Raw genomic sequence first — 26,959 nt, forward strand, 5'->3', positions numbered from 1 at the left:
ACCACAGCATCTTGCAGCGGCATGCTATTCCATCCGGTTTGCGTTTAGTTGGACCATTATTTATTTTTCAACAGGACTATGACCCCAAACACACATCCAGGCTGTGTAAGCGCTATTTGACCAAGAGGTAGAGTGATGGGGTGCTACGCCAGAAGACATGGCCTCCACAGTCACCAGACCTGAACCCAATCGAGATGGTTTGGGGTGAGCTTGACCGCAGAGTGAAGGCAAAAGGGCCAACAAGTGCTAAGCATCTCTGGGATCTCCTTCAAGATTGTTGGAAGACCATTTCCGGTGACTACCTCTTGAAGCTCATCAAGAGAATGCCAAGAGTGTGCGAAGCAGTCATCAAAGCAAAAGGTGGCTACTTTGAGGAACCTAGAATATAAGACATATTTTCAGTTGTTTCACACTTTTTTGTTAAGTATATAATTCCACATGTGTTAATTCATAGTTTTGATGCCTTCAGTGTGAATGTACAATTTCCATAGTCAAGAAAATACAGAAAAATCTTTAAATGAGAAGGTGTGTCCAAACTTTTGGTCTGTACTGTATATATTTTGAACCTAGAGGTGCGACACAGAATTTGATAACAGTAGGTCATCATATTGAATAAGTTGTCATTAGTCTTGAGCACAAGTGCTCGCTACTTGAGTTTGCATTTTTGTACACGGGTATGCACCATGTATCGCGGGTGCTCAAGTGACATGCTCGAGTTCCCGCCCGCATGTTTCATGGTTATTAGACACCCCAAAAAAAACATGCGGGGGATCGCTTGTGCATGGCAGGCAATTCCCGCAAGTTTTTTTTGGCAAAACATATGGGGTGGAGACTCGAGCACCCGCAATACTCGGTGCATACCCAAGCTCTCGATGCAAACTGAAGTAGCGAGCACTTGCGCTCAACACTAGTCGCCATATTGTCGTCATTTTTTTCTTTACTGTTGAAAAAATCCCAACCCCAACACAATCCCAACCCTAGCACATCCCTAACCCAACCATAACCCTAGCCCAACCCCAACCATAACCCTAGCCCAACCCCGACCCTAGCCCAACCATAACCCTAGCCTAACCCTGGCCCAACCCTAACCCTAACTCTAGCCCAACCCTAACCCTAGCCCAACCCTAACCATAGCCCAACCCTAACTCTAGCCCAACCCTAAAGTTTATTTTTTACACCATTCCTCGTGTGGTATAATTGATTAGATGACTTTATTCTTCGGGTCGGTTCGATTACAGCGATACCAGAATCATATCAGTTTTTTATGACTGACAGCTGTCACACTAAAAGACGCTTTTTTTTTTTGCAAAGACTAGTTTTTGCATCACCATATTTTGAGAGATATAATTTTTCCACATTTTGGCTGACAGAGTCATGTGACGGCTTGTTTTTTGCAGGACAAGTTGACGTTTTTATTGGTACCATTTTCAGGCAAAGTGACATTTTTTGATCGCTTTCTATTCTGATTTTTGGGAGGCAGACTAAACAAAAACCAACAATTCAGGAATTGTTTTTTTTTATGCTGTTCCGCGTGTGGTAAAATTGATAAGGCAGCATAATTCTTCGGGTCAGTACGTTTACATTGGTTCCACATTTATATCTTTTTTATGTTTTGCCGCTTTTACACAATAAAAACTATTTTATACAAAAAATAATTTTTTTGTATCTCTTTATTCTGAGAGCTATAACTATTTTATTTTTTGGCTGATGGAGCTGTATGGCAGCTTGTTTTTTTGGGGAACAAGGTGACGTTTTCAGCGGTACCATTTTTATTTTGCATTAGTCTTTTTGATCACATTTTATTGCATTTTTTATTTGGCGGTATGATAATAAAGCATTGTTTTTTGCTTTGTGTTTTTTTTTTTACCGTGTTCACTAAAGGGGTTAACTAGTGGGACAGTTTTATAGGTCAGGTCGTTCGACCCGGCGATACCACATATGTGTAATTTTATTGCTTTTTTTTTCCACAATAATATTTATTTATGGGTACAGTATATATATATATTTTTTTTTTGATTATTTCTTTAAATATTTTTACAAATTTTTTTTTCACTTTCTGAGACTTCTGGTACTTTTACACATTGTCCCACTATGGGACTTTCACTTTTCTCATTCAGATCGCCTGTATAGCCTAGGAATGCAGCAGCATCCCTGTGCTATCCAGGCTGTCACAGCTGCAGAGGGAGAAGTTATTTTGGTCATGCACTGCGCATGACCAAAGTAACTTCCTGCTGTCTGGTGACCCGGATGTTGTCATGACGACATCGGGTCGTCATAACAACATCCGGGAGCCACCGCAGATAGCGTGGGACACCGGCAGAGGAGGTAAGTATCGACTCTTCCCTTTCCTTGACCTCGATCTCAGCATTTCGGGGGTTAATGTGCAGGGAGCGATGTGGGACCGCTCCCTGCACATAGTACCGGGTGTCAGCTGTGACAATCAGCTGACACTTAGCGGCGATCGGCCCGCACCGCTTGTGTGCGGGTGTGATCACCACATGAAGCAATAGTACGTCATTGGCCCAATAGGCCCAAGGCACCATGACGTACTATTACCACAAATATCAGAAAGGGGTTAAAACATTTCCCACATTCTGAACATGAAAAAGGCTGTTCCCCTGAGTGAGTTATTTGGTGTATAACAAAAATCAATTTATGGTTAAACAATTCCCACTTTCTGAACAGGAAAAAGGCTCCTTCACTGTGTGACTTTTATGATGTTTATTAACAGCTGATTTCCTCGTAAAATATATTCCACATTAAGAACATGAAAACGGCTTCTCCCCTGTGTGAAGTGTCTGGTGACTAACAAGATCTGATTTCTGGTTAAATCATTTTCCACATTCTGAACATGAAAAAGGCTTCTCCCCTGTGTGAGTTCTCTGGTGATTAACAAGAACTGATTTGTAGTTAAAACATTTCCCACATTCTGAACATGAAAAAGGCTTCTCTCCTGTGTGAGTTCTCTGGTGATTAACAAGAACTGATTCGTAGTTAAAACATTTCCCACATTCTGAACATGAAAAAGGCTTCTCCCCTGTGTGAGTTCTCTGGTGTAGGATAAGATGTGATTTCTCTACAAAACATTTCCCACATTCTGAACATGAAAACGGCTTCTCTCCTGTGTGAATTCTCTGGTGATTAACATGCACTGATTTGTACTTAAAACATTTCTCACATTCTGAACATGAAAAAGGCTTCTCCCCTGTGTGAATTCGCTGATGTCTATTAAGGATTGATTTCTCTACAAAACATTTCCCACATTCTGAACATGAAAACGGCTTCTCCCCTGTGTGAGTTTTCTGGTGATTAACAAGAACTGATTTGTAGTTAAAACATTTCCCACATTCTGAGCATGAAAAAGGCTTCTCTCCTGTGTGAGTTTTCTGATGTGAGATAAGCAGTGATTTCTGTACAAAACAATTCCCACATTCTGAACATGAAAACGGCTTCTCCCCTGTGTGAATTCTCTGATGTCTATTAAGGAGTGATTTCTTTACAAAACATTTCCCACATTCGGAGCATGAAAAAGGCTTCTCTCCTGTGTGAGTTCTCTGGTGATTAACAAGGATCCAATTCTGGTTAAAACATTTCCCACATTCTGAGCAGGAAAATGGCTTCTTTGCATTAGGAGCAGTTTGTTTTTTAATGCTTATCTTGTGAGTTTGATTTTCCTTAGTAGTCGGTAATGAATCAGAAGACAGGACCTGTTTCATAGGATCAGATGATTGATCTTTGCTGTGAAGGGATGATGGTAAATCTGGAGTAATGGCATTCACTTCAATTGTATCCTGTGGGATCTCAAGATCATCTGATATAAAAATTGAAGATGTCAGCTGTCCCTCTGATCTCCTGGTACAGTCATCTGCCAAGAATAAAACCAATTATTATTTTTGAATAAAATATTCTTGAAATTTATATTTTTTAACATTTCTACTTAAACTGTCCGTACAAATGGGAAGTTATGTAAAAATATTGAATTATTCACTAAGACAATGACAGTTCACAGTCTAATAGAAAACTTCATAGGATGAACCAGTGAATCGTAGTGTTCAACTATTTGTTCATTCTGTCTCCCAAATATGGAATAAAAAGTCACCAAACAATGTTATGTAGGTGAAAATAATACCAATAAAAACTTCTACACATCTCACAATAATGAAGTCCCCACTCAGGTCCATCATCTGTCAGTGGAAAAACAGAGATTTCCACATTATTAGTGGCTCAAAGGCTCTTGAAAAGCAACATGGCTTCCATAAACCAATCCAGCAATATCCGCTCTCCCAAAGTCAGATCTCCCCCTCTCTTCTGAGCCTTGCAGTGCGTCCAAACCACATTTATCATCCATGTATTTGGCATTACTATAGTGAGAAGAACCCTCTTCATTTATGGTGTGTGTCTCCTGGAGCACAATCTGGGCACTATGTGCAGACACAGGTGCGATTTTTATGGACTGCAACCAAAACTATGAGTTACAGGTCATCAGTATCCAGTCTCGGGAAAGAAGAATTACTCATTTAGCGGAAAAGGAGATACCGCCTATTTTGGAAGATTAATTCCCTTAAATCTAATCAGGAACGTGAAGGAGTCCCTAGGGCGCTCTGAGTCTTCAAAGAGGTGTTTCAATTTCCCAAAAATAAGAACTTTGTGATATCTTGGGAAAAAAATACACTTAAACTACACAAAAAAATCTGATGGATTTAACCCTTAAGCAGAACGAAAAAGAATATAATGAAGTAGCCATAGAGTTGGAAAAAGTAAAAATAGAACTTCATCTTCTCACTAGAGGCACAAATAATCCAGTTACAACGTTTTTCTCCAAATTAGAGAAGAAATTGGTCCCTATACAGACGGAAATAAAACAGAGAAAGAAAGATAGATACATTTTTACGAGACAAATCAGATTATAACGCTGGTCGGATTTTCCACTGGGGTCAACAAAAAAATCAGACAGCGGAAATATCAGAAAAAAAGATCAACTGATTATTGGACTACAGATTCAGACTCCAGCACATCAGAAAGTTTCCAGCAGTCTGTCCAGAAACCGCCGCAAAAAATCTCTGAAACATTTTCCACACCCGGTGCATTAAATATCCTTTTAGGAAATCGATCAGAGGACACGACCCAAGAAAAACATTAACAAAATAGAAGCAAGTTGCTTGGAGACACTGGACGGAAACTATACAAAAGATCTTACTATTAGTAACTTGACTGACTTCATGATAGATGAGGCGAACACTTCACTGTTATTACAGGGCTTACATTTTTGTTTAATGAATGAATTTGACTTTGCAAATATTCAATTTGACTTTTTTTAAAGCAGTAAAAAAAATCCATCTGTTTAAAATATTCAGCACTGCCGCACCTTTAATTACATCCAGAAAACCAGCAGAGACTCCAGGTGTGATCGGGTATCAAGGACTCAGTGTTGTCTCCCTTCAAAGAGATGCGACTTTGCTATCTGCCTACAGAACAGAATTCACACTCAGCATCTGAGAACCTGAAGTAAAGTTTTTTAGGCTAAGTGCCCACGATGCTGAAATTCTCCAGATTTTTTCTGCATCTCCCTGGCAGGAAAAACGCATGCGGATTGTACATGCGGATTGTACATGCGGATTGTACATGCGGATTGTACATGCGTTTTTCCTGCCAGGTGGAAGAGTTTGTCAAGCGTTTGTCGCATTTCCGCATGCGAGTTGTCAAGCGCTTTTCCAAACGATTTTAGCATCACTTGGAAAGTGCGTGACAACTTGGTCACACTATATAAATCCATTCAACCGGCAACCGGCATGGATTTATATAGTGTGACCAAGTTCTGATGCTGCAAATGCAGCATAAATAGCAAAAAAAAGAATAAAATGGCGAAAAATAAAAAAAATCATACTCGCCTTCCGATGGCCTCCGGTCTCCTTCTCCAGTGTCTTCGACGGCTCGCGGTGGTGTAAAAGGACCTTCCATGACGTCAGCGGTCGCGTGACCTGTCACATGACTAAATGACGTCATAGAAGGTCCTTTTACACCACCGCGAGCCGCCGAAGACACCGGACGCACCGTACAGGAGACTGGGTGCTTTTCTTTTCTTTTAATTCTTTTTTAACTACAGGTATTATGGTACCCGGGTCTGGATGAGAGTCTCCTCTTCTCCAGACCCGGGTACCATCCGCACATTGAATCGCTTAATCTCCACATGTGCACATGTAGTCATGCGGATATTATGCGATTCAATGCAAGTCAATGGCGGCAAAAACGCTGCGTTTCCTCAAAATTAATGGACATGCTGCGGATTTTTCCGCAATGAACTTTAAGTTTAGAAATAAATTACAATCTTTATTGCAAAATTTTGTAGAGCTCGGCAAAATTCTAAAAGAAGGCTGAAAAACGTATTATGTACCCAAAAAAAGCCAATTGGTATTTTATTCCAAAATTCCACAAATCTTTGACAGCCCCTATGGGCCACCCTAATTGTGGCAGGCATAGATTCACTAACAGAGCCACTGTCACAATACATAGATTGGCATCTGAGGCCTTGGCTGAAGAATATACCTTCTTAGGCCTCCTTCACATGTCCTGGTGATTCCCATATAGGAAAAACTAGTACTGGTGAGATCCATGGTCTGTGTCCATGTGCCATCCGTATGTGACATCTCTGTGGCATATGGGTGACATCGTGTATCTGTATGTCCGTGTAACACATCAGTGTGCAGTCCGTATGTCAGTGTGACACGTACCGGCGCCTGGGAAAAGCAGTACAGTTAGCACTGATACCAAGCGCTGGCTGCTGAAACCAACTCTCATCATTGTCCCTTGTCAATGAAGGGAGTTGTATTCAGCCCCAGCTGAGTACATCCAGTGTAAAATGAAGAAATAAAGGGAATCTGTCACCCCCTGGGAGGTATCAGACCTCTAATATGGGCATACAGGTTATAGAAATGTAAATCTATACTTACCTGTATGTCCCATATCAGAGGTCTGATAGCAGAGAAATATCCTTTTATTAAATCAGTTTTCCTGAGCATGGCATCAGGGGACGCCAAGAAATGCCTGCCCATATGCCTAATTTAAATATTCCCCTCCTCCCCTGCCCGCCCCTGTACGTCACCGGGCCCAAGCTCAGGAAAATGATTTAATAAAAATATATTTCTCTGCTATCAGAGCTCTGATATGGGACATACAGATAAGTATAGATTTACATTTCTATAACCTGGATGCCCATATTAGAGGTCTGATAACTCCCAGGGGGTGACAGATTCCCTTTAAATAAAAAAAAGATGACGTGGGCTCCAGCGTCATTTTTATAACCAGCAGAGGGAAAGCCGACCACTGGCGGCTGATATTACTAGCCAGGGAAGGGGCCAGTAGCCAAAAATGTTCCCTGGCTATTAATAACAGCCCACAGCTGTTTGATTAGCATTTACTAGCTAGATTACAGAGGAACCCCAGAAAAAAATTGATGTAGGGTCCTCCTAGAAATTCTAACCAGCAAAGGCTAAACAGACAGCTGTGGGCTGATATTACTAGCCAGGTAAGGAGCCATAGATACTGCCCCCTCCTTCCTCCCCCGAGGCTAATAAGATCAGCTCTCAGCTGCCCCAGAAATGGGGCATCAATACAATGTGCCAATTTTGGTGCTAAGCCTTGCTCTTCCCACTTGCCCTTGTGCGGTGGCAAATGGGGTAACTTGGTTGCGGTTGATGTCTGCCTTGTATTGGTAGCTGACATGAAGCCCAGGAGTTAGTAATGGAGAGGCACCTATAAGACGCCCCCATTTGTAACCCCATAGTAAGTTTTGAAAAAAACAGCCAGAAAAAAAATCCTTTATTAGTGTTAAATATTAAATATGGATATTAATTTTTATTCTGTATCCATACATTGCATAAGATTGCATCAACCATCGTGCAAGGATCTTTTGCTGACATCACAAAGTGCTAATCTTAGCTCAGTGTAAGTTAGTGCCATATATAAAGAGCAGATGCTATGAGGGGCCTATATAACCCCTGTAAGACATAGGGAGGGGCTCTCTTTCCATTCTACACTAAACAGCTCAGTCGTAGGATCCCCATGCTGAAGAAACAGCTGACAAGGCCCAGATGCATGGTGTCATCCTGAAGCACGTGCTGGACACAGACAGATGCAACCTATCATCCAGGATCCCAGAAAAAGATGGGTGAATCTAAACTAATAAGCTAATAATGGACAATCACTTTGTAACTATTTCACCTATTTTATGTAACTACTGCAATCATTTATAATGAACAATCCAAGGATAAACCGCTACATTTTCCTATAAGAATATTGTGATATATTCTTTAAACTATCGCATCTAATAAAAAGTTCTCTATTACAATATACAGAAATAAATATATTTTAGCAATTAGAAATAAAAGCCCACACTATGTTTAACACATTTATTTAAAGATAAAAAGACAGTTATACTCACCTAATCCATTGAAGCCAATGTCCTGTTCAAAAAAACAAAAATAAAAAAGCAAATTTATACTGTAGCATCTGCGTCTCTGCCCTCTGCTAGGCAGAGATGCCGTCCCTCTCACCTTCCTGTTCAGCGCGCGGTGTCCTCCAGCGCTCCTTTCCTCACTGCTGCCGGCGCGCGCTCCTTCCCGGGCACTGTGCATAGGGCGCGCGGTCCCCCTCTCTTAAAGGGACTTCGTGCGCCGTCCTAAGGAGTCCCCGGCCAACAGCCGGAGGACTTCCCATATATAAGGCACCTCCTCCAAAATGGAGGTGCCCGAGCAAAGTTGTTGCAAAGCATACTCACCTCTGCTTCAGCCCTCTGGTCCCGTTGCCAGCCTGACTACCAGTCCTGTCTGCCTGCTTGTTGTCTCTTCAGCCCGACAGTCTGTCTCCTGCATCCGCCAGTCTGTCTATGGGCAAGTCCAAATGTGGACCAGGAAGCACCCGCCAGTTACCTGCCTGCTACCTGCTGTACCTGCTAGCCCGCTCACCTGGGAGCGCTCACCTGCTACCCGCCTGCTAGCCTTCCTGGAGGCTAAGCCGTCACTTGCCGTGACCACCTGCCTGCCAAGAGACTCTTACCTGCTCAGTCGTCACTTGCCGTGACCACCTGCCTGCCTGCCAAGAGACTCTTACCCGTTCTGCCGCCACTTCCCGTGACCACCTGCCTGCCAGCCAAGAGACTCTTACCCGCTCAGCCGTCACTTGCCGTGACCAACTGCCTGCCAGCCAAGAAACTCTTACCTGCTCTTCCGTCACTTCTCGTGACCACCCGCCTGCCAGCTAAAGAGACTTCTTCCGTCACGTACCGTGACCAACCGTCTACTCACCCAGAGACTGATACCTACCCGTTGTGTCCACCTGCTACACCGGTCAGTCCCAGCTATCTGACCCGTGGGAGCCACCTGCTCTATTACAAGGTCATCCCCAGAATAGCACCTCCCCCTCGGGGTCCCTCCTTGTTCCAAGGCACAGAGGTTCCACCACCCAGCCCCGTTACATATACTCACCTAACACCTAATCCCCCAAGCCATTGTCCCATGTAAAAAACAAAAATAAAAAAACAACCATATCCCTCATCTATCCCAAGTGGGAAGAATCCATAGTGTCCCACGCCGTAATCCATCTGTGCAACATGTGTTCTTGAGCATGAATGGTGGCATGATGCGACAGCTCATGCTGAAGAGCAGGGAAGAATGACTCACTGCAGCAAGAGCGGCCCTTGAACCAGTAACTTCAGTGAGATCCTCTCCAGTTCCATGGATGGTGAACGTTGGTGGACAGCCATTTTCAGGTCTCTCCAGAGATGCTCAATTGGGTTTAGGTCAGGGCTCTGGCTGGGGCAGTCAAGAATGGTCACAGACTTGTTCTGAAGCCACTTCTTTGTTATTTTACCTGTGTGCTTAGGGTCATTGCCTTGTTGGAAGGTGAGCCTTCGGCCAAGTCTGAGGTCCAGAGCACTCTGGAAGAGGTTTTCATCCAGAATATCTCTGTACTTGGCCGCATTCATGTTTCCTTCAATTGCAACCAGTCGTCCTGTCTCTGTACCTGAAAAACACCACCATAGCATGATGCTGCCACCTCCATGTTTCACTGTTGGAATTGTATTGGGCAGGTGATGAGCAGTGCCTGGTTTACTCCACACATACCGCTTAGAATTATCACCAAAAAGTTCTATCTTCGTCTCATCAGACCAGAGAATCTTATTTCTCATAGTCTGGGAGTCCTTCATGTGTTTTTGAGCAAACTCTATGCGGGCTTTCATATGTCTTGCACTGAGGAGAGGGTCCCGTTGGCCATTCTGCCATAAAGGCCCGACTGGTGGAGGGCTGCAGTGATAGTTGACTTTGTGGAACTTTCTCCCATCTCCCTACTGCATCTCTACAGTTCAGGCAAAGTGATATTGGGGTTCTTCTTTACCTCTCTCACCACGGCTCTTCTCCCACGATTGCTCAGTTTGGCTGGAAGCAGGGCCGGCGTCACCACCCGACGCACCCGGGCAAGTGCCGGGGCCCTGGACAGAAAGGGGGGCCCACTCATCTGGGCTGCTTGCTAATCTATCACTATGTGTCATGTGTGTGAGAGGCGCTGCGGTAGTGCCCGCAGCGTCCTTGGTTACTGCCGGGCGGCAGATCCTCTTCTGGACAGCGGGGGGCCCGCACTCACCTCGGTTGCTATGTGAGCGCTGCCCGCAGCGTCCTGGGTTACCGCCGGCAGGCAGATGCATCCTTAGCTTCCTCTCTCCTCCGGCTATTGAGTGCTCAGCGCTGCAGACATCCAGCCAGATGGTGGCAGTGCTGTGCACCATCTATTCCTACCGCAGCTGCACTGCCTTCTGACTGGGTCCCTCCTCCGAGCTCGTGCTCCTCGGAAACCAAAAGCCAGCCACAGCCAGCCAGCCACAGCCTGCCAGCCACAGCGAGCCAGCCAGCCACAGCCAGCCACAGCCAGCCACAGCCAGCCAGCCACAGCCAGCCAGCCACAGCCAGCCGCAGCCAGCCACAGCCAGCCAGCCAGCCACAGCCAGCCAGCCACAGCCAGCCACAGCCAGCCAGCCACAGCCAGCCACCACACACTGCCACCAACCGCAGGTAACTTTCTCTGTGCACGTCTTACTCTTATCAATGTCTTTCTATCTATGGATACATGATGTCACAGTGATAGTCACAACCATCATCATGGATCTATAATCTATAAATAGAAAGACATAACTTGACTATACTATATATCTATCTAAGTCAACTCAACACAGCAGCAGACACACAATACTACTAAGCACAGCAGCACACACACTACTACTAAGCACAGCAGCACACATAATACTACTAAGCACAGCAGCACACACACTACTACTAAGCACAGAAGCACACACAATACTACTAAGCACAGAAGCACACACACTACTACTAAGCACAGCAGCACACATAATACTACTAAGCACAGCAGCACACACACTACTACTAAGCACAGCAGCACACACACTACTACTAAGCACAGCAGCACACACACTACTACTAAGCACAGCAGCGCACACACTACTACTAAGCACAGCAGCACACACACTACTAAGCACAGCAGCACACACACTACTACTAAGCACAGCAGCGCACACACTACTACTAAGCACAGCAGCGCACACACTACTACTAAGCACAGCAGCGCACACACTACTACTAAGCACAGCAGCACACACACTGCTACTAAGCACAGCAGCACACACACTACTACTAAGCACAGCAGCACACACAATACTACTAAGCACAGCAGCACACACACTGCTACTAAGCACAGCAGCACACACACTACTACTAAGCACAGCAGCACACACACTACTACTAAGCACAGCAGCGCACACACTACTACTAAGCACAGCAGCGCACACACTACTACTAAGCACAGCAGCACACACAATACTACTAAGCACAGCAGCACACACACTACTACTAAGCACAGCAGCACACACACTACTACTAAGCACAGCAGCACACACAATACTACTAAGCACAGCAGCACACACACTACTACTAAGCACAGCAGCACACACAATACTACTAAGCACAGCAGCACACACACTACTACTAAGCACAGCAGCACACATACTACTACTAAGCACAGCAGCACACACAATACTACTAAGCACAGCAGCACACACACTACTACTAAGCACAGCAGCGCACACACTACTAATAAGCACAGCAGCGCACACACTACTACTAAGCACAGCAGCGCACACACTACTACTAAGCACAGCAGCGCACACACTACTACTAAGCACAGCAGCACACACAATACTACTAAGCACAGCAGCACACACACTGCTACTAAGCACAGCAGCACACACACTACTACTAAGCACAGCAGCACACACACTGCTACTAAGCACAGCAGCACACACAATACTACTAAGCACAGCAGCACACACAATACTACTAAGCACAGCAGCACACACACTGCTACTAAGCACAACAGCACACACACTACTACTAAGCACAGCAGCGCACACACTACTACTAAGCACAGCAGCGCACACACTACTACTAAGCACAGCAGCGCACACACTACTACTAAGCACAGCAGCACACACACTGCTACTAAGCACAGCAGCACACACACTGCTACTAAACACAGCAGCGCACACACTACTACTAAGCACAGCAGCGCACACACTACTACTAAGCACATCAGCGCACACACTGCTACTAAGCACAGCAGCACACACACTGCTACTAAGCACAGCAGCACACACACTGCTACTAAGCACAACAGCACACACAATACTACTAAGCACAGCAGCGCACACACTACTACTAAGCACAGCAGCGCAAACACTACTACTAAGCACAGCAGCGCACACACTACTACTAAGCACAGCAGCACACACACTGCTACTAAGCACAGCAGCACACACACTGCTACTAAACACAGCAGCGCACACACTACTACTAAGCACAGCAGCGCACACACTACTACTAAGCACATCAGCGCACACACTGCTACTAAGCACAGCAGCACACACACTGCTACTAAGCACAGCAGCACACAAACTGCTACTAAGCACAACAGCACACACACTACTACTAAGCACAGCAGCGCACACACTACTACTAAGCACAGCAGCGCACACACTACTACTAAGCACAGCAGCGCACACACTACTACTAAGCACAGCAGCACACACACTACTACTAAGCACAGCAGCACACACACTGCTACTAAACACAGCAGCACACACACTACTACTAAGCACAGCAGCGCACACACTACTACTAAGCACAGCAGCACACACACTGCTACTAAGCACAGCAGCGCACACACTACTACTAAGCACAGCAGCGCACACACTACTACTAAGCACAGCAGCACACACTGCTACTAAGCACAGCAGCACACACACTGCTACTAAACACAGCAGCGCACACACTACTACTAAGCACAGCAGCACACACACTACTACTAAGCACATCAGCGCACACACTGCTACTAAGCACATCAGCGCACACACTGCTACTAAGCACAGCAGCACACACACTACTACTAAGCACAGCAGCACACACACTGCTACTAAGCACAGCAGCACACACACTACTACTAAACACAGCAGCGCACACACTGCTACTAAGCCCAGAAGCACACACACTACTACTAAGCACAGCAGCGCACACACTACTACTAAGCACATCAGCGCACACACTGCTACTAAGCACAGCAGCACACACACTGCTACTAAGCACAGCAGCACACACACTGCTACTAAGCACAGCAGCACACACAATACTACTAAGCACAACAGCACACACAATACTACTAAGCACAGCAGCACACACAATACTACTTAGCACAGCAGCACACACAATACTACTAAGCACAGCACTGTCTGCAGTATCTGAGGAAATCCTGTCTGACTGTGTGGAATAGCAGAGAAGGAAGGGGCAGCAGGCAGGGCAGAGGTAGGCATGCCGCATGATGGTGCCTGACTGCTCTGCAGCTGCTATAGGAGGGGACTGGAAGGCTATACTTAATGGTCTGACTCTGATTCACCATCACCAACATCCGTACCCGTTCCATTCCTTCTCTGCCATTTCTCACAGACAGGGCTTCCTGTTTATACTGCAGTGTGCTGACAGGAGGAGCAATGGCAGTAATTCACCCAGTGACAGTCTCCACATAGTGGAAATGGAATGGCACCAGTGGGTCAGACCGTGCCAGAAGAAGGGACCGGCCAGTGCAGCCACACATAGATACGCATACTGCACACCATTAAGTATAGCCCTCCAGTCCCCTCCTAGGCATGCCTAGTCTGTCTGCTCTGCAGCTGCTATAGGAGGGGACTGGAGGGCTATACTTAATGGTGTGCCGTGTGTGTATCTATGTATGGCTGCTGCATGGGGCATTATGTGGGGGGGAACAGCCTTCATGGGGCATTATGTGTGTGTGTGTGGGGGGGGACAGCCTGCATGGGGCATTATATGGGGGGGAGTGACATCCTGCATGGGGCATTATGTGGGGGAAGGAAGTGACATCCTGCAGGGGGCATTGTGTGTGTCGGGCGGACAGCCTGCATGGGGCGTTAGGTGAAGGGGGCACAGCCTGCATGGAGCGCTATATGGGGGCCAGTATCCTGTATGGAGCGTTATATGAGGGCCAGTATTCTGCATGGAGCGCTATATGGGGGCCAGTATCCTGTATGGAGCGTTATATGAGGGCCAGTATGCTGTATGGAGCATAATATGAGGGCCAGTATTCTGCATGGAGCGCTATATGGGGGCCAGTATCCTGTATGGAGCGTTATATGAGGGCCAGTATACTGTATGGAGCATTATATGAGGGCCAGAATTCTGCATGGAGCGTTATATGGGGGCCAGTATTCTGCATGGAGCGTTATATGGGGGCCAGTATTCTGCATGGAGCGTTATATGGGGCCCATAATACTGTATGGAGGACTATACTGTCCAGTCTGCACTGTGCGCTGCAAGGATTAACTGGTTTCTGAGCTTTTGTAGAATTTACTATAAATATCGCTCATGTAATGTAAGAAGTGAAATCTGTGGCATTGTACTATATATATATATATATATATATATATATATACAGTACATACCAAAAGTTTGGACACACCTTCTCATTTAAAGATTTTTCTGTATTTTCATGACTATGAAAATTGTACATTCACACTGAAGGCATCAAAACTATGAATTAACACATGTGGAATTATATACTTAACAAAAAAGTGTGAAACAACTGAAAATATGTCTTATATTCTAGGTTCTTCAAAGTAGCCACCTTTTGCTTTGATGACGGCTTTGCACACTCTTGGCATTCTCTTGATGAGATTCAAGAGGTACTCACCGGAAATGGTATTCCAACAATCTTGAAGGAGTTCCCAGAGATGCTTAGCACTTGTTGGCCCTTTTGCCTTCACTCTGCGGTCCAGCTCACCCCAAACCATCTCGATTGGGTCCAGGTCTGGTGACTGCGGAGGCCAAGTCATCTGGAGTAGCACCCCATCACTCTCCTTCTTGGTCAAATAGCCCTTACACAGCCTGGAGGTGTGTTTGGGGTCATTGTCCTGTTGAAAAATAAATGATGGTCCAGCTAAACGCAAACCGGGTGGAATAGCATGCTGCTGCAAGATGCTGTGGTAGCCATGCTGGTTCAGTATGCCTTCAATTTTGAATAAATCCCCAACAGTGTCACCAGCAAAGCACCCCCACACCATCACACCTCCTCCTCCATGCTTCAGGGTGGGAACCAGGCATGTAGAGTCCATCCGTTCACCTTTTCTGCATCTCACAAAGACACGGTGGTTGGAACCAAAGATCTCAAATTTGGACTCATCAGACCAAAGCACAGATTTCCACTGGTCTAATGTCCATTCCTTGTGTTCTTTAGCCCAAACAAGTCTCTTCTGCTTGTTGCCTGTCCTTAGCAGTGGTTTCCTAGCAGCTATTTTACCATGAAGGCCTGCTGCACAAAGTCTCCTCTTAACAGTTGTTGTAGAGATGTGTCTGCTGCTAGAACTCTGTGTGGCATTGACCTGGTCTCTAATCTGAGCTGCTGATAACCTGTGATTTCTGAGGCTGGTGACTCAGATAAACTTATCCTCAGAAGCAGAGGTGACTCTTGGTCTTCCTTTCCTGGGGTGGTCCTCATGTGAGACAGTTTCTTTGTAACGCTTGATGGTTTTTGCAACTGCACTTGGGGACACTTTCAAACTTTTCTCAATTTTTCGGACTGACTGACCTTCATCTCTTAAAATAATGATGGCCACTTGTTTTTCTTTACTTAGCTGCTTTTTTCTTGCCATAATGCAAATTCTAACAGTCTATTCAGTAGGACTATCAGCTGTGTATCCACCAGACTTCTGCACAACACAACTGATGGTCTCAACCCCATTTATAAGGCAAGAAATCCCACTTACTAAACCTGACAGGGCACACCTGTGAAGTGAAGACCATTTCCGGTGACTACCTCTTGAAGCTCATCAAGAGAATGCCAAGAGTGTGCAAAGCAGTCATCAAAGCAAAAGGTGGCTACTGTGAAGAACCTAGAATATAAGACATATTTTCAGTTGTTTCACACTTTTTTGTTAAGTATATAATTCCACATGTGTTAATTCATAGTTTTGATGCCTTCAGTGTGAATGTACAATTTTCATAGTTATGAAAATACAGAAAAATCTTTAAAATGAGAAGGTGTGTCCAAACTTTTGGTCTGTACTGTATATGTATATATATATATCTTTCTCTGCGGTATCTGTGCATCATGAATCATGTATGTGTTAAAGGGGCCCACTGAGACTCTTTCGCCCAGGGCCCACAAAAACCTGGAGCCGGCCCTGGCTGGAAGGCCAGGTCTTGGAAGACTTCTTTTGTAACCTTGGCAAGATCTGTGCCTTGCCACAATTCTGTCTCTGAGCTCCTTGGGCAGTTCCTTTGAGCTCATGATTCTCATTTGGTCTGTGATATTTTCTTTTTTAATAAATTTGAAAAAATGTCTACATTTCTGGGGGTTTTTCAGTCAAGATGGGGTGCAGAGTGTACTTTAATGAGAAAAAAAATAACTTTTTAGAATTTACTAAATGGCTGCAATAAAACAAAGAGTGAAAAATTTAAAGGGGTCTGAATACTTTCCGTACCCATTGTAAAGTGACACACGTCAGATTTGAAAAATGGTCCCTGATTAGGAACACAAAACTGTCTGCGGGAAGGGGTTAAATCAGAGTATTAGGGGGAAATAACTGCTGTAGTCAAAAACTGAGTATAGAAAATAACACATCTACTGAAATGATCAAACTCAACAGTCTTCATCAGTAAAAAATGTAAAGGACAATATTTTCTATCAGACGTGATTCAAGAAGAAATATTAGACATTTAAATAGAAATATTTATAATAGTGCAGAGCTGAGGGGTCTTAAATTTAGATATCGGACATTTGGAAGAGACAATGGAGATCTTTTTTATAGACTACCAGGGTGTTACAGACTCATATAAGAATGGCCGGATGATCCCACCACAATCAAACTATCATACAGAATGAACCTGTAAAAAAAAGACATAGAAGAAAAAAACATGTTACATCCTCAACAAGAACGTATGTATGAGCGGAGAACGCAAACACTAAACCAGAGTTGCACTCATTTATGGTGGACCATTGGAGGTATGATGAGTCCTGAGCAGAAGAGTAGAGAAACTATTAGTGCCCTCATTTCAGGAGAGATTGTGCAGGAATCTGAATTCCTTGAAAATGTAATGGAATTTATGACGTGGAGTGAATCCATGAAACCAGGGCTCGAGCCATGCCACCACATCTCCTGCAGGCACAGGACTACTTCACCGCATCAAAGGGAGAATGGATGGAGCCATGAACCGTAAAATCCTGAGTGACAACCTCCTTCCCTCCACCAGGACATTTAAAATGGATCGTGGCTGGTTCATACAGCAAGGCAATGACCTAAAACATGCAGCCAAAGCAACAAAAAGAGTGGCTCAAAAAGAAGCACATTAAGGTCATGGAGTGGTCTAGCCAGTCTCCAGACTTTAATCCCATAGAAAACTTATGGAGGGAGTTGAAGCTCCGAGTTGCCAAGTGACAGCATCACAATCTGAATGATTTAGAGATGATCTGCAAAGAGGAGTGGACCAAAACTCCTCCTGACATGTGCGCAACCCTCATCATCAACTACAAACAACGTCTTATTGCTGTGCTTGCCAACAAGGGTTTTACCACCAAATATTAGGTGTTGTTTGCCAGAGGGATCAAATACTTCTCACTGCAAAATGAAAAAAATTATCTAATTTATACTATGTGATTTTCTTGATTTTTGTTTGGATATTCTATCTCTGAATGTTAAAATTAACCTACCCTTAAAATTATAGACTGTTCATGTCTTTGTCAGTGGGCAAACTTACAAAACCAACAAGGGATCAAATACTTATTTCCCCCACTGTATCATGGCACATGTGTAATGTTTTTTATGTAGTTTATCGCAATCCTGTTAGAAGTCAGTCAATTTTAAAAGAAATTGAAAAGTAAAAGGGAAACTCTGTTGTTATTGTACAGAAATTCACACTTGGCCCTCACTGCACATTTAATGTTGTCGATCATAAAAGTGAAGTTTGGTCAGAAAGACTTGACCTAGTCTTGTAGGGACCATATGTGAACATTCAGCAGCACAGAAAGGGCTTCCATTGCCCAAAGTCATTTGAACAGTTTTTGGTGGAGGAGAATGTTGTGGTCTAGAGGCAAAATGGTGATTACACGATTGTGATATGGCCGGACTACACCACCGATAAAGCAGCCACAGCCGGTGACTGAGAAGAATCTGTGACTTCTCTGCATTTAGTGGTTACTACTCACCTGGGCAGTCATATGTAGGAATCTCCTCTTTACACCGCTCATCACCCCTCACATATGTCTCTGTAGTATTAATATGGGTCAGATCTTCACCCTGAAACAAATATTGTAAAAGTCACAGACAGAAGGAGAAGTCACATCTATGATCAGCTCTAATCCTGCCATCTCCACCGTTCTCATTACACAAGTATAAAATATATAATACTGGTGGATAAAACAAGACTGAGCACAAGACCTTCACAGCCGTCTACACATCATAGGGGAGATCTCATGACACCTTCTCTCCATCTACCTGATGATCCTGAGGAACATTGGGATCTTCTTTTTTACAGTCCTGTGGAAGAAGAGGACGGGGACATCTCTCTGGTGTTGTCCTCTTACTGGATAGATCTGGAGGAAACACATATAGGGACTGAATTCATTCTTTACATACAGATAATTATAGGCCGTGTGTATTTAGTCCTGTCAATTACCTGGTGATGTGAGGGGCTGGGGAACCTCCATCATGACGTCCCTATATTCATTCAAAAAAGAAGACTGAGAGGAGACTTAATAGCTGTCTACAAATATGTCAAGGGCTGTCACATTGTAGAAGGATCATCTTTATTTTCATTTGCACAAGGAAAGACTAGAAGCAATGGGATGAAACTAAATGGGAGGAGACACAGATTAGATATTAGAAAAAACTTTTTGACAGTTAGGGTGATTAATGAGAGGAACAGGCTGCCACGAGAGGTGGTGAGTTCCCCTTCAATGGACGCCTTCAAACAGAGGCTGGACAGACATCTGTCTGAGATGATTTAGTGAATCCTGCTTTGAGCAGGGGGTTGGACCAGATGACCCAGGAGGTCCCTTCCAACTCTACCATTCTATGATTCTATGATCTTTGTGTCCTTCTAAATACTCCACTCCTCCATGGAGAAATAGACAGAGACATCCTGACACCTTATAGGAACCTGACACATACAATGATACCGTCATCCCCTCGATCCCTCCATAGCGTTACTGTATAATGTCCCAGCATTCCCAGCAGTGTCACCTCTCCAGTCAGCAGCTCAATCATCTTGTAGGTGAGTTCTAGGATCTTCTGGTCATTGATGTCCTCGTGTATCAGGGGGTGAGATGAAGGCCCTGTGATTGGGCTCAGGGGTCTTCCCCATCCCTCAGACACAGGGTCCTGACAGCGCTCACTAGAGGTCTTCTTCACTACTGTGTAATCCTGGTTATGGAGAGACACATTAATAAGTCTCACTGCAGACATTTCCAGAGTCCTCACCTCTCCAGTTCTGTCCATCTGTTATTCCCATAGATAAGAATGATGTAATGTGACGTCATCAGAATCTCTCACCTCTCCAGTAAGCCGGAAGAGGATCTCTAGGGTGAGGTGTAATATCCTCTCCGCCATCTTCTCTCTGTCCATATCCATATTTGATGGGTCCGTAAGGAAAATTCTCTTATATAGATCTTCATTGACAGGATCCGATATTGTACGGACCTGAACGAGAAGAAGATGAGCCGATGTAAAATCATAAAAATCCTGTGTAATAATACAATTACTGGAGATAATAAGGGGAAACATATGAGGAGATTTATTATTTTACAGTATTTAGTTTTCTTCTTTACATCTAGTAATAAAACCTTTATATTTTAGGCCACAGACAACAAGCAGTTTCTTCCTCGGAGTCGGCAGCTGAATGTGTTTCTCACGAGATGGTTGTTTGTTCTCGGCCCCGACCCTTTCACAACTCCTGTCTCCTGGTTTAATGCCAAGAGAAGCCGATAACGAGAACCTGCCTTACACCTCTGGGTTTTCACCAATGCGGCATTGATGAATGTTCACCATGTAAATATGCCGAACACAAGAAATAGGTTTAATCACATTAAATAAAAACATTTCATTAAACAATGGATCGCCTGCAGCAGTGAATTTGTAGCATATGGTATTCAGTGTCAGGGATGTAAGGTCAGATATGTCGGCTGCTCCTCCCGTAAATAAGGCAGAGAATTAATGAGCACATAGGAGACCCCACTAATCCCGCGGCCATTAACCCCTCCAACGATTCCACACATTTTCTAAGAGAACACAATGTGGACTGTAAGAACGTTCAGTTTTGTGGCAGTGAAAGGGTAAATAGCTGAGGTGGAGGAGAGATGGCGGAGGAGCATTGCTGAACTGGAGGGTAAATCCATCGCACCGGAGGAATAAAGAGAATATGGGGGCGATTATCACCAGTATCTACATCACTGTTCGGGAACTAGGAGAGAAGGAACGGCCATTGTGTGAGGACGTCTCTGGGCTTCTGTCCTTCATCCTGCAGTCGTCTGAAGGGACCTAATGTGGACGGGAACCAGCGAAGCCGCATTCTGTCCACAGCTGTTACCTCACTGTTCACACCACACAGAGACCCCCAAAGAGCCTCCGTGCTGAAGGGGTTAATGCCCCCTGCGCCCAGTAATGGGGGTCTCCACATACCTCCACCTGCAGAGCCGCCACCACATATATGGCTGTTGTGTGCGCACAGGACCTGTGATGAGGTCACAGGAGGGGAGGAGTCAGGGGTCACATGATCAGGGGCCTCAGTGGATGCACAGTGTGAACTGCGCGGCTCCTGTCCTGATATCCGGGGTGAAGACTCTACATGGAGACGTCTCCGCAGTCAGGGACATTTCCGCCATTATTTGCCCCTCACTTCTGGCACAATTACCCCGCGCCGCCTTTTCTACAGTTTTATGTGAGGATGTAACGTGGGATTTTGTACTTGGAGACAAATAGACGACACATGAGGTGATTATCACCAGTTACCGGACGTCTACTATATGGCGATGAAAAAACAAAGTAGCACACTGTAACGCTGAGTATGTAAATATGAAGTATGAAATATGAATAGCATTACTGCTGTAGAATCTAGAAATAAATGAGAAATCTTAGCGCATAAATTGGCCAATTCATGTGTACCTGACAGCCGCGGTAAGGCGTTTCTCAATGTCAGGACCTAACAATGTGAATACCTCTCTAAGAGACCTCCGTCTGCTTATGTGTGGGCAAGTGAGATCCTGATGCAATTAAAACCACCTGCGGCATAGGGGCGCTGCACTGCTACACAGAGGAAAGCAGCGCTGAGATGTCCCGACGCTTAGCGCTCAGCATGGGGCCGGGGGCCCAGGGCCGGCTCCAAGTTTTTGTGGGCCCTGGGCGAAAGAGTCTCAGTGGGCCCCTTTAACACATACCACGATTCATGATGCACAGATACCGCAGAGAAATATATATATATAGTACAATGCAAAGATTTCACTTCTTACATTACATGAGCGATATCTATTGTAAATTCCACAATAGCTCAGAAACCAACGAATCGCTCCACACAGTATACTGGCCCCCATAAAATGCTCCGTACAGGAGACTGGCCCCCATAAAATGCTCCATACAGAGTACTGGCCCCCATAAAATGCTCCATAAAGGATACTGGTCCCCATATAACGCTCCATACAGGATACTGGCCCCCATATAACGCTCCATACAGAATACTGGCTCCCATATAACGCTCCATACAGGATACTGCCCCCATATAATGCTCCATACAGAATACTGGCCCCTATATAACGCTCCATACAGAATACTGGCCCCCATATAACGCTCCATACAGGATACTGGCCCCCGTATAATGCTCCATATAGAATACTGGCCCCCATAAAATGCTCCATACAGAATACTGGCCCCCATATAAGGCTCCATACGGAAGACTGGCCCCCATATAACACTCCATACAGGATACTGGCCCCCATATAACGCTCCATACGGAATACTGGCCCCCATATAATGCTCCATACAGGAAACTGGCCCCTATATAACGCTCCATACAGAATACTGGCCCCCATATAACGCTCCATGCAGGATATGGCCCCCATATAACGCTCCATGCAGGATACTGGCCCCCATATAACGCTCCATACAGAATACTGGCCCTCATATAACGCTCCATGCAGGCTGTTCCCCCCACATAATGCCCCACGCAGGCTGTTCCCCCCACATAATGCCCCACGCAGGCTGTTCCCCCCACATAATTCCCCATGCAGGCTGTTCCCCCCCATATAGGATGTCACCCCCCTTATAATGCCCCATGCAGGATGACACCCCCCCTTCCTTATAATGCCCCATGCAGGATGTCACACAACCCCCCTCCCTCCCTTATAATGCCCCATGCAGGATGTCACACACCCCTCCTCCCTTATAATGCCCCATGCAAGATGTCACCCCCCCTCCCTTATAATGCCCCATGCAGGATGTCACACACCCCTCCTCCCTTATAATTCCCCATGCAAGATGTCACCCCCCTCCCTTATAATGCCCCAAGCAGGATGTCACCCCCCCTCCCTTATAATGCCCCATGCAGGATGTCACACCCCCCCTCCCTTATAATGCCCGATGCAGGATGTCACACCCCCCCTTCTAATGCCCCATGCAGGAAGTCACACACCCCCACCTCACCCCACTCCCTTATACTGCCACAGGCCTCCACACAATAAAAAAAAAAAAATCAAATACTCACCTCACGTCTCACCTGCTGCCGCTGCTCTGGACTCCAGCGTCGCCGGCCTCATCCCGCTCTGCGCTGTGACTGCTCAGGAGAGAGCGCGGTGTAAAGACGTCACCGCGCCCTCTGACCTGAGACGTCACAGTGCAGCAGCCGCAGAGGATGCAGAAGCTGCTGCAGGGGCACGGAGAGGGGTAAGCATTGTGCCGGGGCCCTGAGCAAGAGGGGGGGGGAGCGGGCGCTGACACCGCTCTCCTCCGCTCACGGGTCCCATAGTGCGTGGGGTGCCCGACGGTGAGGGGCCCCCCCGCCTGCTCAGGGCCCCGGCATTTGCCCGGGTGCTGACGCTGGCCCTACGGGGGTAGCATGAGGAGACACACAAGAGGGGGGCTCCGACCGGCCGGGCCCCATACTGGAGTCAGGACAGTCATACCCTGATGGCGGCCCTGCTGGAGGGGCCCCCTCTCCCTGGGGGCTCCCGTTCAATGAACGGGCTGCACGGGCGGTAGGTCCGCCCCTGGTCTTGGGGTTGATGTCAGCTGTAATTTGTCACAAATCATAGCTGGCATCAAGCCCTGATGTTAGTAATAAAGAGGTGTCTATAAGACAACCCCATTACTGTCCCAGCAATCAAAAATAAAAACACACAAAAAAATACTTCATTTGAATAAACATTTCCCAGCACTTTTCCTGGGTCACTAATTTACTAAAAAACACAAAAAAAAACATGCAGGTCTGACGTAGTCCACTGAATCCAACGTAGTCCACAAATGGATACCTGAAAAACATAAAAAGAGAGAAGCAGAAACAAGGCACTGTCTCTCATTCAACAATTTATTAGAAAATAACAGGTCCAATGTAATCCAGTGCTTCACACAACGTTCCCCGAATCCGTCAATAAAAGCCTATGGAGATTTGTTCTGAGTCTCCATAGGTTTTTAGCAGCAGTCACTCCTGGGTCCTGCTACGCTCTGTGGGACTTGGCAGCCCTGAACAGCGGTGACGTTGGTAACTATACTGCTCATCAGAGTCGCCAGGTCTAACAGAGGACAGTGTGCCCCGGCGACTCTGATGAGCAGTATAGTTACTGAAGTCACTGCTGTGTAGAGCCGCCGGGTCTCAGAGTGCAGCAGGAACCGGGAGTAGCGGCTGCTAAAAGCCTATGGAGACTCTCCATACACTTTTATCAACGGATTCAGGGAACGTCATGGGAAGAGCTGAACTATGTCGAACCTGCGGGGGATCCATATTTTCTAATAAATTGGTGAACAAGGGACAGTATCTTGTTTTTTAACTCTCTTTTTATGTTTTTAAGGTATCCATTTGTAGACTACGTCAGATTTCCAGGACTATTATAAAGTGCCTAAGGAGATCATTCTTTGCCTTTGAGATTGAGGCTATGTGCGCACGATCAGGATTTGAAGCAGAAATTTCCTGAGCGTTTCTGCATCTCCTTGGCAGGAAAAATGCTGCGGATAAAATGTGCGGTTTTGCCTTGATTTTTTATGCATTTTTTGGAGCTAAATAAAGTTATTTGGTGGGACATTGCTTAAACCCTTGGATTACCGTCAGAACTGGGTTGAGTATATTGGTTAATTTAAATGATTAAAGAATGTGCCTGTTGTATTTCAAATAAAGTGTTTGCTTTATGTCTGTGTGTTTATTTAACTCTTTACTTTACTTATGTTTGGTCATGAAAAGGTCTGATTGACATCTTGTCATCACCAAAGAAAAGAGCTCAGTGTCAGCTAGTGCCATTCACCCAATCACTGATGTCACTGCTGTAAAAGACAGCAATGTACACTGACAAGGAGTGTAAAATCACTCCTGTCAGTATATATTGCTGTGCAGGAGTGAGGTCACTGGGGTTGATCAGCTTAAGATCAGCCCCGGTGAGCTTACCACTCAGAACTTGAGAGTATTCCCAGGGTGAGGTCACGTGATCATCAGCTGATCGGTCACGTGACCAATCAGCTGATCGCTCACGTCACCACAGGTCCTGGAAGCACAGTATACTGCTAGGAGCGAGCGCACTCCCAGCAGTATAACGCCAGCCGCCGGGAGGAGAGCATTGCTGCAACCGAGGACACCGGGGGTCGCCGGACAGGTGAGCATAAGTTTTTTTTTTCTCTTTTCACTTTTTTTCTTTCTTTTTTTCACCGCGGGCACGCCGGCTCTGCTGAGGAAAACTACTGCTGCCCTCAGCAGCGCCGCTCTCGCTGTTATCAGCGGTCGGATGAGAGGAGTAGTAGTCCTCCTCTCCCGACCCAACCGTCAGGACAGTTTACATGTTTGGAGAGATATTGACATGTTTTTTCTTGTTTTTTAGATCCAATGTTAATATCCTATTAACCCCTTTCTGGAACATCAAATTCTATTTCCGCTGGTCCTACTAATTTGGATCATCCCACTCTCCCTCTTCCGCTCCATTGCATTTCCCATATCCACCTTGTATCCATTTAAAACATAGTACTCAACCTTGGAACGTGATATCTCTGCTATATAGTATTATCACTAGCTTGGAACACATACTTCCGCCCTTCTGGAAAGCACCATAGGCATCACATGACCGGATATTCATCTACCTAGCAACCGATAGCGTCACTTCCGCCGTGGTCACAATTTTCCTATTGGCCGGGGTCTCTGCACGCTCATTGCATGCCTGTATAAAACACTTCCGGGTGCTCTCTGATACAGGCGCCGCACGCTGACAAGCGGTGAATACCGCGTCAGGACACCAGACCTAGGAAATCCTGAACAAATCCTATGGTATGCCTGTATTCCTCTGACACTGGGGCTGTCTATGATGTGGTGGATACCTATCGTATCTGTCTTTCTTTACAGTCCTAGATCTCTCTGGTAAGACACTGTGTCACACATCTGTCCTCTCATTATATAAGCTACACAGGTATATTTTCTCTTTCCCTATATCTCCTTAACTCCCTGCCCAATAGGGAATGATTTAATGGCCTCTCATATCTCTCCTTCAGTGAAAGCTTTGTCTAGTACCTCCTGCTCGGGGGTCTGTAAGGAAGGAACGGTAGTGTCCATAATATATTTGTCAATTTTTGTTTCAAGACTATTAGGCGACACGTCGTGGTATTGTCCATGAATATTATATAGTGAGCTATAACAGCAATGAAATGCTTCCTCTATGTCAGTGGGGTTATGAGTCTATAGCCGGGTGCCCCTTTTATTTTGGATACATATGTCCTTTGCATGTGTGGATGTAACCTCCTTGTCAATGTGAGACCACATTTATCTGCGAATTTGTAAGAATACCTCTGCATGCGATCTTGATATTTTGTATATGTTTGATCTATTAATGACCTTCGCATCTTTCTTATTTTCAATCAGATCATTTTGAAAAAAGAAATAATTACCAACATTTTTTTTTGTAAACAAACTTTGTGACAAAACAAATAAATAAAAATAAATAACCAGTAACAATACAACAACCGGTGTACAATGATACAAATCCCAATATCGCTCTATAGTACAAGGTTTTGGAATAGTAATTTTACATTTGTACATAAATATCTGAAATATTCCTGACGGATTATTTTTTTCCCTATTGGGACAACAAAAGAAAAAGAATATATCTA

At 45.2% G+C, this 26,959-nt stretch overlaps 3 protein-coding genes across 3 annotated transcripts in view; 1 reads left to right on the forward strand and 2 right to left on the reverse strand.

Moving 5' to 3' along the window:
* The window catches only part of LOC141171879 (uncharacterized), a 307,194-nt gene that overhangs the window by 28,607 nt on the left and 251,628 nt on the right, over nucleotides 1-26,959 (forward strand). The gene's annotated exons all lie outside the window — the stretch shown is intronic.
* Nucleotides 2,324-19,996, reverse strand: LOC141172925 (uncharacterized). Its single transcript, XM_073657541.1, has 5 exons — nucleotides 19,862-19,996; nucleotides 19,296-19,336; nucleotides 19,115-19,212; nucleotides 18,826-18,916; nucleotides 2,324-3,865 (listed from the first exon to the last, which is right to left on the reverse strand). Exons 2-5 carry the CDS (start codon nucleotides 19,327-19,329, stop codon nucleotides 2,832-2,834), a joined length of 1,257 nt encoding a protein of 418 aa, XP_073513642.1. The 5' UTR covers nucleotides 19,330-19,336; nucleotides 19,862-19,996; the 3' UTR covers nucleotides 2,324-2,831.
* Nucleotides 19,599-21,377, reverse strand: LOC141172926 (oocyte zinc finger protein XlCOF29-like). The gene is made up of 3 exons (XM_073657542.1): nucleotides 21,296-21,377; nucleotides 20,171-20,317; nucleotides 19,599-20,041 (listed from the first exon to the last, which is right to left on the reverse strand). The coding sequence occupies exons 2-3, from the start codon at nucleotides 20,246-20,248 to the stop codon at nucleotides 19,769-19,771; spliced, it is 351 nt and encodes a 116-aa protein (XP_073513643.1). The 5' UTR covers nucleotides 20,249-20,317; nucleotides 21,296-21,377; the 3' UTR covers nucleotides 19,599-19,768.

Source organism: Phyllobates terribilis, unplaced genomic scaffold, assembly GCF_046119375.1.
Source record: "Phyllobates terribilis strain yellow unplaced genomic scaffold, ASM4611937v1 Scaffold_12__6_contigs__length_324123572, whole genome shotgun sequence".
NCBI classification, from domain to species: domain Eukaryota; kingdom Metazoa; phylum Chordata; class Amphibia; order Anura; family Dendrobatidae; genus Phyllobates; species Phyllobates terribilis.

Coding starts and splice junctions, on each gene's coding strand:
- LOC141172926 (XM_073657542.1), bottom strand. CDS start 20,248: ATGGATATGGACAGAGAGAAGATGGCGGAGAGGATATTACACCTCACC. Junction 20,042..20,170: donor TCTTCCGGCTTACTGGAGAG/GTGAGAGATTCT, acceptor CTCCATAACCAG/GATTACACAGTAGTGAAGAA.
- LOC141172925 (XM_073657541.1), bottom strand. CDS start 19,329: ATGATGGAGGTTCCCCAGCCCCTCACATCACCAG. Junction 18,917..19,114: donor ATGTTCCTCAGGATCATCAG/GTAGATGGAGAG, acceptor TATTTGTTTCAG/GGTGAAGATCTGACCCATAT. Junction 3,866..18,825: donor TCCTACATATGACTGCCCAG/GTGAGTAGTAAC, acceptor TATTCTTGGCAG/ATGACTGTACCAGGAGATCA.